At 45.3% G+C, this 18,468-nt stretch overlaps 2 protein-coding genes, 1 long non-coding RNA gene and 1 other non-coding gene across 4 annotated transcripts in view; 2 read left to right on the top strand and 2 right to left on the bottom strand.

The window, feature by feature from the left end:
• LOC120909614 (zinc finger protein OZF-like) overlaps positions 1–18,468 on the bottom strand; it is a 713,034-nt gene that overhangs the window by 507,428 nt on the left and 187,138 nt on the right. The gene's annotated exons all lie outside the window — the stretch shown is intronic.
• On the top strand, positions 9,862–10,262 carry LOC120909670. Its single transcript, XR_005741330.1, has 3 exons — positions 9,862–9,902; positions 10,036–10,114; positions 10,225–10,262. It is a non-coding gene; the product is annotated as an uncharacterized LOC120909670 (long non-coding RNA).
• LOC120912610 lies at positions 12,208–12,310 on the bottom strand. Its single transcript, XR_005743141.1, has one exon. It is a non-coding gene; the product is annotated as a U6 spliceosomal RNA (small nuclear RNA).
• Positions 15,921–16,640, top strand: LOC120909655 (coiled-coil-helix-coiled-coil-helix domain-containing protein 2-like). Its single transcript, XM_040321417.1, is given in 2 exon segments — positions 15,921–16,138; positions 16,140–16,640. Coding segments are annotated over 2 exon segments (450 nt in total). The 5' UTR covers positions 15,921–15,988; the 3' UTR covers positions 16,440–16,640.

The following is an 18,468-nucleotide window of genomic DNA, read 5'->3' on the forward strand; positions in this document are numbered from 1 at the left end:
GTCCCTACAGATATACAGTACACACACAGAACAAGGCCGTGTTCACACTTTGAGACATTTTCAGGGCTGCAGTACCTCTGAGCTCCACGTGGTGGTGATCTCACCTCTACCCAGACAGGAAGTCTCTTATGAAAGACAGGAAGTGATGTCAGTACAGACAGGAAATTCCATGTGCTACAAAGTAGAGAGGAGACATTGCTGGACCTAGAAGAGATAATAAGATCTTATTTTATATTTACAAGAAACACCAAGTAATTCCTACTTTAAATTGCCAAAATGATCTCTTTATAAGAAAGCCTGAATAGATAAAATGATGACACGAATGAAGATGGAGGAGGACCGGAGTCACATGACTGAGAAGATACTAAACCTCACCCTGGAGATCATCAACCTGCTGACTGGAGAGGTGAGGAGGATTCTGAGAGGTCACATGACATCACTCTTATCTCTATTAATAAAACACAGACCTGACCGGAGAGGTGAGGAGGATTCTGGGATTCTAACATGATATTCCTATTGGTTCCCCAATACAGAGATTTCCTCTTGTGAAGTCAGGTGATCATATGACCATCACAGTGCCTCCATCTGACTCCCTAAAACCTGAGAGACACAACATGGAGAAGATTCTAGAAGTCGCCAAGAAAATGATGGAGCTGCTGACAGGAGAGGTGAGTGGTGCCGGGAATTCTGGGACATTATCCAGTAACAGACAAGGGGTGTGTCTGGATGGTGACTGTATCATTGTGTGTGTCAGGTTCCTATAAGGTGTCAGGATGTCACTGTCTATTTATATATTCAGAGTGGAAATCTCGGGGATGATAATATTGATGTGAAAGAAGAGTATAAAGAGGAGGATGAGGAGTATGGAGTGATGAAGGAGTTTTCAGAAGGACACAAGGATATGATGGAGCCACCTAATACCAGGAACCCACCAGAGAGATGTCCCTGTCCTCTGTATTCCCGGGATTCCACACAGGAAGGTCACACCATCCCTCACAGTTACAAGGTTGGTGGGGTGGAACATCTAGGACATGGACTCATGGAGCTGATGTGTGGATTTATTTTGTGAGCGTATATTTTACAGATGTTATTGTCTCTCATTCTCTTGGTTTAGGGTGAAGATCTGATAACTATAAAAGTTGAGGTTAAAGCAGAAGAAGAGACTTATGTGAGGGATGATCAGCAGTCTATGGAGGAGGATGAAATAACGGGGACATTTATAGAGGAGGACACTCCTACAGAGATCAGCACAGGTGGGTCATTAACACTATCTTGTGCATTATTTAGTCCAGATACTATATAGTCTTGTACATTACATAGTCCTGACTACTTCTGCTCTCTAAACAAAAAATGATAATGAGGGAGGAGTCAGTAACCCAATGATGGGGGTCTTCAGGATCAGTCCGGTCTTCATCTTGGTTGTTCTCCCCCCATCCTCACTCACTGAACTCTGGTGAGGCTCATCCCCGCTGTTATTCATGACTAAATCATGGACTCAATCAAAAAGTGCAGGACTTCTTGTGCTAGGAAGAAGGCAATACGTGATAGAGGGGGTGGGGACACTCGTCCTATAATCCCCTTGTAACGTAATGTTCCACACTCCGCTTGAGTGCTTCCTGTCTTATACCACTTCCTATCAGTCTGGATATAGATATCAGATATTCCAGCTGCTCACAATCACACAACGAGACAAGACTTGTTTGTCTGCTGAACATGGAGTGTTTAATAGAACCAAGAATACAGCCTTATATACAGTTTAAAGAGGAGGTAACCAGAACATAAATTAACATGAGCTAATTACCTAATCATTTACCCAGACTAGGCGACTCATAGATATGACCTTTCAGGGTAGACGTCACGTCTCCTTGCTCACCTGCTATACAATACACATCATCATAAGTGTAAACACAGGACATCTTCACACAATAGCAGGTCATTTAGCACAGAGAACAGACAGATGGCTGGAGGGGATGGCATTAGCATCTCCTTACACTGTATGTCCCAACAGTATGAATCAGTCACTCTAATGGCATATACAGCTCACAAAGAGCACCGTTCCCCCAAATGCCAGGGCCCATGATCGCAAGGCTAGCATTCAGTCCCCTCCAAAGCCTCTGTCCCAGGTGAGTCTGTCACACCCCTCATCACTGTCACTTCTATAAAAGACAGTTCTTGTTGTTTCCTCACTCTCTGACTAATTTGCCCGATGTGGGCCGAGTCCTGGCTTAGGGGAACCAATCAGCTCATGTCTAGTAATAATCTTTGTATTTCTATTTTAGTAGATGGACGGGAGATGAGGAACACCTCAGAGGGTTGTCTCACTTTGTCTCCAGACTGTAAAGTAGAAGATGAGGACATCACACAGTATAGTCCAGGAGAAAATCCAACTACCTCAAATGTCCATCTGGCACCACACAGTGTAGATGGACCATCGTATTCCTCTTATCCTGAGGAACCTCAGACTGTGCGGGACGGTGCCGGACCATCGTATTCCTCTTATCCCGAGGAACCTCAGACTGTGCGGGACGGTGCCGGACCATCGTATTCCTCTTATCCTGAGGAACCTCAGACTGTGCGGGACGGTGCCGGACCATCGTATTCCTCTTATCCTGAGGAACCTCAGACTGTGCGGGACGGTGCCGGACCATCGTATTCCTCTTATCCTGAGGAACCTCAGACTGTGCGGGACGGTGCCGGACCATCGTATTCCTCTTATCCTGAGGAACCTCAGACTGTGCGGGACGGTGCCGGATCAACAGATAAGTGGTTTCCCTGTACTGTGTGCTGGAAGAGTTTCTATTTTACATCTGGTCTTATTGCACATAAAAGTTCTCAGACAGGCGAACAGCCGTATTCCTGTCCTGAGTGCGGGAAGGGTTTTTCAGAGCAGTCCAGTCTTCACAGACATCAGAGATTGCACATGGGTGAGAAGCCATATTCCTGTCCTGAGTGCGGTAAATGTTTTTTACAGAAGGGTTGTCTTGACAGACATCAGAGAGTGCACACGGGTGAGAAGCCTTATTCCTGTGCTGAGTGCGGGAAATGTTTTTCAACAAAGTCACAGCTTTCCATACATCAGAGATTGCACACGGGCGAGACCCCGTATTGCTGTTCTGAGTGCGGGAAATGTTTTTCAGACAAGTCCACTCAAAACAAACATCAGAGATCGCACACGGGTGAGAAGCCGTATTCCTGTCCTGAGTGCGAAAAATGTTTTTCACGGAAGTACCATCTTTACAGACATCAGAGATTGCACACCAAGGAAAAGCAACTTCCCTGTCCTGAGTGAGGGAATTGTTCCTCACTGAAGTCCTGTCTTCCTGTACATCGGGGGGTCCCACACAACCCTCGAGGTGTATTAGTGAGTGCGGGAAATGTCTTGTATATGAATGTTGCTGGACATGTGGGGAAGAAGCACACCCTGATATACACCTCAGATATACTCCATGGCTGATCTTCATCATGTAAGAAACAGTTCATAGACCTCAACCAAAGCTTGAATTTTTTGACAAAGATGTCCTATGGAATGAATGATACAACAGTGCCAACTAGAGGTTAGATTGGTAAATGTTTCTCCCATTGAAACATAGTATTGAGAAATGGGGGCCACGCGCTTGTGGGGATAATAAAACTTTCCAAATAAAAAGGCAACAACATAAGAAACAGTTGATAAGGAGATCAGAGATCACCAAAGACATGGATGAAGTGTTGTACCGTGTTGGCCATTGATAGCAGGATAAAAATAAAAATTTAGTCATTACCTCTCATTGGCTGAGTACATGTTGTGGCATAAACTCTTGTAAAAGGTCTGTTTTCTCAAGTCGTCTTCTAGGACAAAACGCGTTAACCCCACCACCTAAAAGGCGGTCCTCTAGGCCTTTTAAAATAAAAATGGAGTCATTACCTCTCATTGGCTGAGTACATTTCATGGTGGAAGTTTTCACTAACACTTAGGCCTCGTACAGACGGGCAAACATGTACGATGAAAACGGTCCGCCAGACCGTTTTCAGCGTACATGCCCGCCCGGAGATTTCTGTATGATGGCTGTACACACCATCATACAGAAATCCGCGCGTACACGATACACGGCGACGTGCGCGGCCCTGGCAGTTCAATGCTTCCACGCATGCGTCGAAGTCATTCGACGCATGCAAGGGATGGCGGCCGCTCAGACATGTACGGTAAGTCTGTACAGACGACCGAACATGTCCAACGGACAGGATTCCAGCGGGCATGTTTCTAAGCAAGTTTAGAAACATTTTCCTGCTCGAAAACGGTCTGGCGGGCAAATGTTCCCCTGGAATCCTGTCCGCTCGGCTGTACAGACGACCGAACATGTCTGCTGAAACTGGTCCGCGGACCAGTTTCAGCAAACATGTTCGGTCGTGTGTACGGGGCCTTACAGGTCTATTTTATTTTTTAATAGTTGAATAAATGTGACACACTTTCACTCAGATTTGACAAATTTTCACCGTATTTTTTTTTCATACAGGGATTTCCTATGATCTTTGTCTCCATCTAGTGGCCATAAATCTCCACTTTAATATCCAAGTTTATTTTCTCCTTTTCCCCCATTTTCTATGGTGTGATCTTTTCTACAATACTTTGTTATAATAATGCAACACGTCGTGTATTGTATTCCAGACAAGTCCTTTTCCTGACCAACTGGATTTCTACCTTTTTATTATTTCCTTTTTTTTTTTCTGCGATCTTGTTAAAAGTAAAATTGTAATAAAACATGAACAAAAAACAAATTGTGTGTGTTGGTGGATTGATCTCAAACTTCTGTGTCCAATTTTTTTTCATAGGTGACGCTTTAAAAGCCTTTACAGGTCATCAGTTAAAGCCCTGCACACACGATCGGTTTGTCTGCTGAAAACCGACCGATGGACTGTTTTCTTTGGACAAACCGATCGTGTGTGGGCCCCATCGGTTTTATTTCCATCGGTGTAAAAAAATAGAACATGTTTTAAATTTTTCCTATGGATAAAAAAATAAAATCTGATCGTCTGTATGGAACTCTATCGGTCAAAAATCCACACGTGCTCAGAATCAAGTCAACGCATGCTTGGAAGCATTGAACTTCATTTTTTTCGGCTCGTCGTTGTGTTGTACGTCACCGTACAACAGATTTTTGACTGATGGTGTGTAGGCAAAACTGATGAAAGTCAGCATCATTGGATATCCGACCAAAAAATCAGTCGGATTAGATTCCATCAGATATCCAATCGTGTGTACAGGGCTTAAAGCGGGAGTTCACCCGAAAAAAAATGTTTAACATTAGATTGAGGCTAATTTTACTAAGCAGAATCAGGTGGTTTTTTTTTAAATGAATGCAGTACTTACCGTTTTAGAGATCGATGTTCTCCCGCCGCTTCCGGGTATGATCTTTAGGACTGGGCCTATATGATTGACAGCCTTCCAACGGTCGCATACAAGCACGTCACCAATTGCCGAAAGAAGCCGAACGTCGGTGCGGCTCAATACGCGCCTGCGCACCGACGTTCGGCTACTTTCGGGAACTCGTGACGCGCTTGTATGCGACCGTCGGAAGGCTGTCAATCAAATAGGAACGCCCAGTCCCGCAGCCCATACCCGGAAGCGGCGGGAGAACATCGATCTCTAAAACGGTAAGTACTGCATTCATTTAAAAAAAAAAAACACCCGATTTTGCTTAGTAAAATTAGCCTCAATCTAATGTTAAACATTTATTTTTTGGGTGAACCTCCACTTTAAGAGTTATAAATGACGGGCCTGGAATTGTTGCTCTCCCTCCGGCGTGTACGGGAATATGTAATGTGTGTAGTGCAATCAACAGTTTCATATATAGGTGCCCACAATGTGGTTTAAGTGCTTGGGTGTAACTTAAGTGTTATTTTTTTTCCACTTAACTTTATTACTTTCCCTTTAAGGGGCCAATAGCCTCCTTTTTGATAGGGTTATGTTGTGACAGGTTCTCTTTAATGAGACATCAGGGGTCTAATAAAACAGATGTTCACTTGTCTCCCTCCCCTCTACATGGCAACATCTGCCATACTGTTACCAGACCTGCTGGTGGGATAGCGAAGTCTGGGAAACACGGCTGGGGAGGTGACCAATGGGAGAAGGACCCTCTTATATCAGGGGTCAGTGTAGTGGCCCATTACATTGAAAACCAATGAGAGAAGGACCCTCTTATATCAGCAGTGTAGAGGTCCCTTACATTGGTGACCAATGGGAGAAGGCCCCCATTATATCAGTCCTCAAGTACCCCCAACAGGCCATGTTTTGGGAATTTATCTTGGATAAAATAGCTAGCCATTGACTCTGGTTTAAAGGGGTTGTAAACCCTTGTGTTTTTTCACCTTAAGGCATCCTATGCCTTAAAGAGGGGGTTCACCCTATAAACATTTTTTTTTTCTAGCATTAAATTAAGCATAGTAGCGCGAGCTACAGTATGCCTTTATTTATTTATTTTTGCCCCGTACTCACTGTTTAATCCTATAGTGAAGATTCAGACTGGGCGTTCCTATCCAGAGGGAAGATGATTGACGGCCGGCTCTGGCGCGTCACGCTTCTCCGGAAATAGCCGAAATAGGACTTGGCTCTTCACGCGCCTGCGCATAGTCTGTGCGCAGACGCCGTGAAGAGCCGAGACCTACTCCGGCTATCTTCGGGGAGCGTGACGTGCCATAGCCGGCCGTCAATCATCTTCCCTCTGGATAGGAACGCCCATTCCCCGCGGGGAGTCTGAAACTTCACTATAGGATTAAACAGTGAGTACGGGGCAAAAAAATAAATAAAGGCATACTGTAGCTCGCGCTACTATGCTTAATTTAATGCTAGAATGTTGTTATGGAGGGTGAACCACCGCTTTAAGGTGAAAAAACACCTGGCAGTTTGCGGGACCGTATAACAACGGCGGCTGGTCGGCAAGTGGTTAATCTGCAACCTTGAGAGACTTGTGTGCCATTTAACTTCCTTTGCCAGGATCCATCACTGTCATCCAATACATACCCACACAGCACAAGGCCAGGCCATGTTCACACTATGATATGTTTCTCAAAGCTGCAAGGTGGTGATCTAAATTTTATCCAGACAGGAAGTCTCTATGGAAGACAGGAAGTGATGTCAGGTACAGACAGGAATTTCCGGGTGAGAGGTGAGTCGGGAGGAAGTAGAGAGGAGACATTGTTGGAAGTGGCAGCAGAGGAGGTAATAAGATCTTATTTTATATTTACACCCAGTAACCCCCGTCATGTCCGTCCTCTTCCTCCATAGTCACTGTGACGTCTTTTATCTCCAGCAGATGATGATACACACATATATAGGGCCAGATTCAGAAAGGAGATACGGCAGCGTATCTCCAGATACGCCGCCGTAATTTCAAATGTGCGCCGTCGCATCTTTACGCCGATTCACAAAGCTAGATACGCCTGAAAACATGGCTTCAGCCGTCCGACGTAACTTGCCTACGCCGGCGTATCGTGGGAGCATAGTTACACTGGACGCATTCGGCGTTTCAATAAAAAAATATGCAAATGACTAAGATACGCCGATTCACGAACGTAGTTGCGCCCGGCGTATCAATATACGTCGTTTACGTAAGGCGTCTGACCGACGTAAAGTTACCCCTGCTATATGAAGCGCAGCCAATGTTAAGTATGGATGTCGGAACAGCGTAGAATTTTACACGTTTTACGTCGTTTGCGTAAGTCGTCCGTGAATGGGGCTGGGCGTAGGTTACGTTCACGTCGACTAAGCATTGAGCTGGCGGAATTTACAGAGAAAATTTGGCGTGATACTGAGCATGCGCACGCATGCGCCGTTCGTAAAGCGCGTCATTTACGTGGGGTCACGAATCATTTACATACAACACGCCCACTACCAGCCTAGTTTGAATTAGGCGGGCTTACGCCGGCCCATTTACACTACGCCGCTGTAACTTAGAGCGCAAGTTCTTTCTGAATACGGGACCTGCTGCTCTAAGTTACGGCGGCGTAGTGTATCTGAGATACGCTACGCCCGCCTAAAGATAGGCGATTCTTTCTGAATCTGGCCCATAGTGTGGAAACCTAGATTAACCTAGGATAACTGACCGATGGGGCCTACACACCATCGGTTTGGACCGATGAAACGGTCCTTCAGTCCGTTTCCGTCGGTTTTGACTGACCGTGTGTATGCAGCCTCATTGAGAAAAGCTAAGTTGGACTTACCGGTAACTCCTTTTCCTGGACAGCCGGATTCCTACCCAGTTATGGCTTGAATTATGTGTATTATGCATATGTTTTGCAGGGACATCCTATGATTCTCGAGAATACTGAAGGGGAGGCCTGGAGGACTACCTTTTATCTGGTGGGGTTATCGTGTTTCTTGTCCTGGTAGGAGGAGCCCTAGGTCTCATGGGCTGTCCTGGAAACCTCTCAGAAAAGGAGCTAAGTCTAACTCAGCTTTTACATCATAATCAGCTGCAATTGAACACAGCTCATCACGTGGAAAACGCTGCTGTGGTTTTCTCTTTACCCCTATCTGTGATCAGCTGTGCTCAAGGGGCACAGCGTTTACATAGCATGCCGGAAGTGCGCCGCTACATGCGCACGTTTCGGAGAGGACATCAATAGACGCCCTCCCAGTACTGGACAATGCACTGTAGCAGTCATTCGGCAATAACGTGGTCGGCAAACGGTTAATCAGCCACCTCTGCCCTTCTGCCTGGGGGCAGCGCTGCCTCCCTGAAAAATGCCACCCAAGGCAAACCCTTTGTTTGCCTTGCAGTAAGTACACCCCTGGTTCTGAGGAAAGTAGAGTATCTGAGAGGCCTCTGAGGGGTTTATGGTTCTTAAGGACAAGACCCTCAATGCGGTACTCAAGCTGCAGGAGTCTGAGGGAAAAGGAAGCTGTAGAGCTCAGGGGGACACTGAGGGAGGGATGAGGTCTCTGGGTCTGTAATGGTCCTCCCTCCCCATCTGGACTTCTTTTTTTAGATCTTCACCCTCTCTCCATATCACTGCTCAGATGATATGCTCTAGGATAACAAGTGGGATGAAGAAGAGCGATCCTTATCCCGGTTCAAAGAGGTGGTGTCTTTGTGCAGCCAACCAGTTAAAAAAAAAAAACAACTCCAACAGGGAATTTTTCAGACCAACAAGGCTCTGAGTCCTCAAAATTACACTAAACAGTTCAGACTAGGTAAGTTCCTATGGGGGCAGTAAGCATTTCCTCCCTTAGTAGGAGCCCAGCACTGTCCCTACAGATATACAGTACATACACACACGGCACAAGGCCGTGTTCACACTACGAGACGTTTTTTTTTTAGGGCTGCACTTCCTCTGAGCTCCACAAGATGTTGATCTTACTTCTGCCTTGACAGGAAGTCTCTATCAAAGACAGGAAGTGATGTCACATACAGACAGGAAACTCCATGTGCTATAAAGAAGAAAGGAGACATTGGATCTCGCAGCAGAAGAGAAAATAAGATATTATTTTATATTTACAAGAAGCTCCAAATAATTCTTACTTAATTTTCCAAAATTATCTCTTTATAAGAAAGCCTGAATAGATAAAATGATGACACGAATGAGGATGGAGGAGGACCGAAGTCACATGACTGAGAAGATACTAAACCTCACCCTGGAGATCATCTACCTTCTGACTGGAGAGGTGAGGAGGATTCTGGGAGGTCACATGACATCACTTTTATCTCCATTAATAATACACAGACCTGACCGGAGAGGTGAGGAGGATTCTGGGATTCTAACATGATATTCCTATTGGTTCCTCAATACAGAGATTTCCTCTTGTGAAGTCAGGTGATCATATGACCATCACAGTGCCTCCATGTGACTCCCTAAAACCTGAGAGACACAACATGGAGAAGATTCTAGAAGTCACCAAGAAGATGATGGAGCTGCTGACAGGAGAGGTGAGGAGGATTCTGGGAATTCTGGGACATTATCCAGTAACAGACAAGGGGTGTGTCTGGATGGTGACTGTATCATTGTGTGTGTCAGGTTCCTATAAGGTGTCAGGATGTCACTGTCTGTTTCTTGATACAGGTTTGGGGGTATTTAGAAGACAATAAGGACTTCCTGAAGGATGTAAAGATAGAGAAATGCCAAACCTTCACATCCCAAGGTAAGAGGAGACTTGTAAATAGGGAAAGTACGGAGGCTCCACCTAGATCCCCCATCATCTGATAAACACATAGAAACAATGTATTCAGTCAGTGTGTGTGTTTCCTACAGATGGATCCAGTAATGGGAACCCACCAGAGAGATGTCCCCGTCCTCTGTATTCCCGGGATTCCACACAGGAAGGTCACACCATCCCCCACCATCATCAGGTAGGTGAGATGGAGCATCTAGATTATAGAACATGGACTCATGAAGATGATGTGTGGATTTATAATGTGAGCTTATATTTTACAGATGTTATTTTCTCTAATTTTCCTGGTTTAGGGTGAAGATCTGATAGATATAAAAGTTGAGGTGAAATCAGAAGAAGAAGAAGAGACGTATGTGAGGGATGATCAGCAGTCTATGGAGGAGGATGGAATAACGGGGACATTTATAGAGGAGGACACTCCTACAGAGATCAGCACAGGTGGGTCCTTAACACTATCTTCTGCACTATCTAGTGCAGATACTATATAGTCCTAGATGCTGTATCTTGTACAATATGTTGTACATTACATAGTTCTGACTTCTGCTCTCTCACTTCTACTATATATATACACATAGGGCTAGATTCATAAAGACTTACGACGGGCGTATCAGTAGATACACCGTCGTAAGTCCGAATCCCCGCCGTCGTAACTTTAAGCGTATGCTCAAACTGAGATACGCTTAAATGTTGCTAAGATACGAGCGGCGTAAGTCTCCTACGCCGTCGTATCTTAGCTGCCTATTTACGCTGGCCGCTAGGGGCGTGTACGCCTCGAATGTGTAAATCAGCAAGATACGCCTATTCACGAACGTACGCACACCGCCGTTTGCGTAAGGCATTTTCCGGCATAAAGATAAACCACCAAAAAGATGGCGCAGTCAATGTTAAGTATGGACGTCGGAACCGCTTACAATTTTTCACGTGTTACGTCGTTTGTGTAAGTCGTCCGTGAATGGGGCTGTGCTTAAGTTACGTTCACGTCGATAGCATGGATTATTTGCGGCGTAATTTTGAGCATGCGCACTGGGATACTTTCACGGACGGCACATGCGCCGTTCGTTAGAAACGTGGGGTCACGAGTATTTAGCATAGAACACGCCCCCAACCAGCCTATTTAGAATTAGGCGGGCTTACGTCGGCCTAGTTACACTACGCTGCCGTAAGTTAGAGCGCAACTTCTTTGTGAATACAGGACCTGCCGCTCTAACTCGCGGCGGCGTAGTGTATCTGAGATATGCTACGCCCTCCTAAAGATAGGCACATCTCTCTGAATCTACCTCATAATATGTATTCTCTTTTGTTACACCTATTTCCTACAAGCTGGACATTTTATATTTGATGATTTGATTGGAGCACAGACTTTTTTTTTTTTTTTTTTCAAATATATAGTTTTATTTTTATTAAGGCCCAACTTGGGCCAAAGCATTACAAACAAATACAGAAGGACATACAAGATGTAACAACAACATATCATGAGGATGGGAAAAGGAGAAAAAGAAAAAAAAAAAAAGGGAGGGGTGGGGGGGACATCATCAAACTTATCATCCGAAGGTAGAGGCGGGGTTGGGGGTCCAGCCCTACTGCCCAAGCCACTAGCTCGTAATATATCCGTCGGCTAGACCCCCTTAAATACCGTCTCCAGGGCCACAGGCCTCCTCTAGCATTGAAGCCTCCAAACCATCCCGATAAGGACCCCTAGGCCCCACTCCCCCTCTACCCCCCCACCCAAACCGGGCCCGCCCTTAGGGCGGAGCGGGGGGGGCACAAGGAGAGGGGGGCTCTACACAGGGAAGAAAAAAAAAAAAAAAAGAGAAAGGGAAGAAGAAAAGAGAATGGATGGGGAGAAAAGAAGAAAAGGAGGGGGGCGGGAAGGGTCGGTATAGGAAAGTCATCAGGAAACTCTGGTTGAGTCAGGACGGCTCCCGGGTTGATCAGTATATGGGGCCTTTGTTTCCTCATGTAGCCCTAAGGGCAATACCCTCTGAGGAGAAGATAGGAGCACAGACTTTTTCATGTTGATAATAATGTGATAACATCCTCCAACTTTGGAATCTTTAAACATAATAATGAGGGAGTGCTTCACGAATTTGCGTGTCATCCTTGCGCAGGGGCCATGCTAATCTTCTCTGTATCGTTCCAATTTTAGTATATGTGCTGCCGAAGCGATAATAATGAGGGAGTAGTCAGTAACCCAATGATGGTGGTCTTCAGGATCAGTCCAGTCTTCATCTAGGTTGTTCTCTCCCCATCCTCACTCTCTGACCTCTGGTGGGGCTCAGCCCCGCTGTTATTCATGACTAAATCATGGACTAAATAAGGAAGTGGAGACTTTATTGTAACTTCTGGTGTTGGGAAGATGGCAATGAGTGATAGAGGGGGTGGGGACACTCGTCCTATAATCCCCTCATCACTGTCACTCCTATAAAAGACAGTTCTCGTTGTTTCCTCACTCTCTGACTAAGGTCCATGAATAAAGAGATGATCTGGTAGGAGATCAGAGGACCCATTTACTAGTTACCTTGAGGGGGGAATTGTAAGATCCTCAGAGACAAAGCTGCCTGATGTGGGCGGAGTCCTGGTTTAGGGGAACCAATCAGCTCATGTCTAATAATAATCATTGTATTTTTATTTTAGTAGATGGACGGGAGATGAGGAAAACCTCAGAGGATTGTCTCACTTTGTCTCCAGACTGTAAAGTAGAAGATGAGGACATCACACAGTATAGTCCAGGAGAAAACCCGACTACCTCAAATGTCCATCCGGCACCACACAGTGTAGATGGACCATCGTATTCCTCTTATGCTGAGGAACCTCAGACTGTGCGGGACGGTGCCGGACCATCGTATTCCTCTTATCCCGAGGAACCTCAGACTGTGCGGGACGGTGCCGGACCATCGTATTCCTCTTATCCTGAGGAACCTCAGTCTGTGCGGGACGGTGCCCGACCATCGTATTCCTCTTATCCTGAGGAACCTCAGACTGTGCGGGACGGTGCCGGACCATCGTATTCCTCTTATCCTGAGGAACCTCAGTCTGTGCGGGACGGTGCCGGACCATCGTATTCCTCTTATCCTGAGGAACCTCAGACTGTGCGGGACGGTGCCGGACCATCGTATTCCTCTTATCCTGAGGAACCTCAGACTGTGCGGGACGGTGCCGGACCATCGTATTCCTCTTATCCTGAGGAACCTCAGACTGTGTGGGACGGTGCCGGTCCATCGTATTTCTCTTATCCTGAGGAACCTCAGACTGTGTGGGACAGTGATGGACCATCGTATTCCTCTTATTCTGAGGAACTTCAGACTATGAGGGACGGTGCCGGACCATCGTATTCCTCTTATTCTGAGGAACCTCTGACTGTGTGGGACGGTGCCGGACCATCGTATTCCTCTTATCCCGAGGAACCTCAGACTGTGAGGGTCAGTACCAGACCATTGTATTCCTCTTATCCCGAGGAACTTCAGAGTGTGAGGGATGGTGCCGTCTTTCCAACAGATAATAGGTTTCCCTGTCTTGAGTGTGGGAAGTGTTTCCATTATAAGTCCAGACTTAATAGGCATAAAAGATCTCACACGGGAGAAAAGCCGTTTTCCTGTCCTGAGTGTGGAAAATGTTTTTCACAAAAGTCCAGTCTTCAAATACATCAGAGATCTCATGCAGGTGAGATGCCATATTGCTGTCCTGAGTGTGGGAAGTGTTTCCATTATAAATCCAAACTTAATGCGCATAAAAGATCTCACACAGGAGAGAAGCCACATTCCTGTTCTGAGTGCGGGAAATGTTTTGTACAAAAATCAGAACTTTACACACATGAAAGGTCTCACACGGGTGAGAAGCCGTACTCCTGTTCTGAATGCGGGAAACGTTTTTCTGCCAGGTCCAATCTTTACACACATCGGAGATCTCACACGGGTGAGAAGCCGTACTCCTGTTTCGAGTGTGGGAAATGTTTTTCACAGAAGTCCAGTCTTTCCACACATCAGAGATTGCACACAGGAGAGAAGCCTTTTTCCTGTCCTGAGTGCGAGAAATGTTTTTCTGACAAATCTGTTCTTTACAGACATCAGAGATTGCACACAGGTGTGAAGTAAGCCGTATTCCTGCCTTGTGTGTGGGAAATGTTTTTCAGATAAGTTCACTCTTTCAACACATCAGAAACTGCACACAGGTGAGAAGCCATATACCTGTCCTGAATGCAGGAAATGTTTTTCACAGACGTATATTCTTAACAGACATCAAAGATTGCACATGGGGGAGAAGCCGTATTCCTGTCCTGAGTGCAGGGATTGTTTTACACTGAACTCCAATCTTCGCAGACATCAGAAATTGCATATGGGGGAGAAGGCACTTTCCTGTTCCTCACTGAGGTCCTGTCTTCCTGTACATCAGGGGTCTCGCACAACTCTCAAGTTGTATTAGTGCCTTGAGTGCGGGAAATGTCTTGTATATGAATGTTGTTGGACACGTGGGGAAGAAGCACACCCTGATATACACCTCAGATATACTCCATGGCTGATCTTCATCATGTAAGAAACACTTCATAAGGAGATCAGAGATCACCAAAGACATGGATGAAGTGTTGTACCGTGTTGGCCATTGATAGCAGGATAAAAATAAAAATGGAGTCATTACCTCTCATTGGCATTTTGTGGTGGAAGATTTCACAAACACTTATGCCCTGTATACACGATCGGTTTATCCGATGAAAACGGTCTGATGGATTTTTTCATCAGATATCCGATGAAGCTGACTTTCATCAGTCTTGCCTACACACCATCAGTTAAAAAAACGATCGTGTCAGAACGTAGTGACGTAAAACACAACAACGTGGTGAGAAGAAAAATTAAGTTCAATGCTTCCGAGCATGCGTCGACTTGATTCTGAGCATGCGTTGATTTTGTACCGATGGATTTCCCCACAGACAATCGTTTTTTTCTATCGTTTTTTTAACCATCAGATAATTTTAAAACAGTAGAACATAGCTCACGTCATTTTTCACACTCTCTTAAACACGGTGCATTTCAACCCTGAGATCGCACCACTGATTTTCATCACGTGTGATTCACCAATCTCCGTACTTCCAATCTGGGCTTCATATACTTATTATATCTTTTATCTTCCGTACATGAGAAGTAGGTCCATTCGCCCATACACGTACCCCATGGTTGTCACACGGGACCCTCTGAGGTGGCGTTCATAGTAAGCATAGTAAGCTTATAGACAACGCTGTGATGGATACCCCTCAAACCACACTCCAAATAGGGGGGATAAAGGTGTGTCACTGCCGGCTGATGCGTTTCGAGGCTACAAGGACCTCTTCATCAGAGCCCAGCAGTCTAAGTTTTTTCACCGATGGGAAAAAAACTGATGGGGCCCACACGATTGGTTCGTCTGATGAAAACGGTCTGTTTTCATCAGACGAACCGATCGTGTGTACACGACATTACGGGTCTATTAAAAACAAAGAATAATTTAATAAATGTGACAAACGATTACCCAAACCTGACAAATATTGGTCATATTTTATTCCAATTAGTGATTTCCTATGATCATCAGCTCCATCTGGTGGCCATAATGCGGTATTGGAAAAATGTGTATATCCAAGAATTTGAATCCTGACAGATAAAGTCTGTGTTGGAGAGGGTAGCAGATCTTCACACACTTTAGGCAGCACTCAGGGAGACAAGCACTCTCTAATGGGAACAGAAAAAGAAACAAGGCGCCTCTAAGTGCAGAAATATAAAACTTTTAATATCCCCTAAAGGGGTTAAAAACACTTACAAGATGAAATCACTTTGACATAGTAGCGTTGAAGGGCGTTTGCAGCACATTAATAGCAGAACAATGCCTAGAGGAAGCCAAAGCCGTACCTCCCAGATGGCCCCGCCAGCCAGGCGAGCGCCGGTAATGAGGTCAGCACCACCTCCAGCAGCACACCCACCTGCTACTGCTGCTTCCGCCCCAACCGCCCTTGGACCTGCAGCATCCCCTAGAGTGACAACCAGGTCTCATGGCACAAATGGCTACTACAGCTGCTGGAGTTGCAGTTGGTTCTGCAGTGGGACACACTCTAGGACATGCGATGACTGGTAGATTTGGAGGTGGCAGTAATTCAGAGCCTGCAAGTGCAGATGTTACCTACCAGGAAACTGCAGCTCCACAGTCAGCTTATCAACAACAGCAGACTCAGTCCGCACCATGCCAGTATGAGATGAAACAGTTCTTGGAGTGTGCTCAGAATCAATTTGACCTCAAGCTCTGTGAGGGCTTCAGCGAAGTACTCAAACAGTGTTGATTCTCAAATAGATTACCATGAGTGTTTGCTTCAACATAACCTCAAATTCCTGAGTTGAATGTGCTTCACTTCAGATCTACAGAAACCATCATGAAAGAAGCTGATGATTTCTTAGAGAATTTACTCTTCTAGTCATATATGATCTGTCATTAGTCATGCCTTTCTAAAACAAAACAAAAAATAAAGGTGACACAGAAATTACTACTTGTGAACCATGTCCAGTTATTGCCATGAGAGGATGTTTAGTCTGCTAATAGATTTCATAATTTTATTTAAATAAATGATTTACAAATCTGGAAAAAAAAAACACTTACAAGATGGTGGATGAAGCAGGCATGTAGCAGGTAAGTGTGCCCAGAAGATGTTCTAGTGGCAGGGCATTCCCAGTCTGATGGTAAAGTTTCCAGGGAAGTCCACAAGATAACAGCCAACTTGTGCTGTGAGTGTTTAGGGAACACAATGGTGCTGGAGTCTGGGGATGATATCAGAGGAAGCGAGACAAAAACCAGCATGGAACACAAACAGGAAGAGGACAGGAAGTGTGTCATAGAGGCGGGACGCGTTTCGGAACAGCTCATTGGTTCCTTCTTCAGCCAGTGACCCTTATATCAGTGGTCAGTATAGTGGTCTCTTATATTGGTGACCAATGGGAGAAGGACTCCTTATATCAGCGGTCTGTGTAGTGGTCTCTTACAATAACCCCTTCTAGAGCAGAACATTTCACCACTTATGGGGCCGGAACATTTCCTCCATTTTGGAGATAAATTCTAGTAATATGTTCCTCTAAAGTTTTGATTCTCAACCTTTTAGTGCCGTAACCCCTTGATACAATTTCCCAAGTTGTGGGGACCCCAACAGTAAAATTTTTGTAGCGTGCGTTTGAGTCTTCAAAATTACACTAAACAGTAAACGGGTTCCCATGAGGGCAGAAATTCTTAAATCTTCAACACACCTACTATTACCCCCCTCACATCCACATCCATCCTATTATTGTGTAACCAATCTGCATCCTTGAGACCCCTGAGTGCCATTTACCTCCATTTACAAAGTAGAAGCCCAGCACTGTCCCTACAGATATACCGTACATTCACAGACAGCACAGGGACGTGTTTACACTACGCGACGTTTCTCAAGGCTGCAGTTCCTCTGAGCTCCACAAGGTGGTGATTTCAAGTCTACCTTTACAGGAAGTCTCTATTAAAGGAAGTGATGTCACATACAGACAGGAAGTTCCGGGTGAGAGGTGTTTTGGGAGGAAGTAGAGAGGAGACGTTGCTGGATCTGGCAGCAGAAGAAACAAATAAGATCTTATATTTACAAGAAACCCCATTTAATTTGTACTTTAATTTGCCAAAATAATCTCTCTATAAGAAATCCTGAATGGATAAAATGACACGAATGAGGATGGAGGAGGACCGGAGTCACATGACTGAGAAGATACTAAACCTCACCCTGGAGATCATCTACCTGCTGACCGGAGAGGTGAGGAGGATTCTGGGAGGTCACATGACATCACTCTTATCTCTATTAATAAAACACAGACCTGACCGGAGAGGTTAGGGGGATTCTGGGAGGTCACATGACATCGCTCTTATCTCTATTAATAAAACACAGACCTGACCGGAGAGGTGAGGAGGATTCTGGGAGGTCACATGACATCACTCTTATCTCTATTAATAATATACAGACCTGACCGGAGAGGTGAGGAGGATTCTGGGATTCTAACATGATATTCCTATTGGTTCTCCAATACAGAGATTTCCTCTTGTGAAGTCAGGTGATCATATGACCATCACAGTGCCTCCATGTGACTCCCTAAAACCTGAGAGACACAACATGGAGAAGATTCTAGAAGTCACCAAGAAGATGATGGAGCTGCTGACAGGAGAGGTGAGGAGGATTCTGGGAATTCTGGGACATTATCCAGTAACAGACAAGGGATGTGTCTGGATGGTGACTGTATCATTGTGTGTGTCAGGTTCCTATAAGGTGTCAGGATGTCACTGTCTATTTCTCCATGGAGGAGTGG

This window comes from Rana temporaria, chromosome 8 (genome assembly GCF_905171775.1).
Source record: "Rana temporaria chromosome 8, aRanTem1.1, whole genome shotgun sequence".
Lineage (NCBI taxonomy): Eukaryota > Metazoa > Chordata > Amphibia > Anura > Ranidae > Rana > Rana temporaria.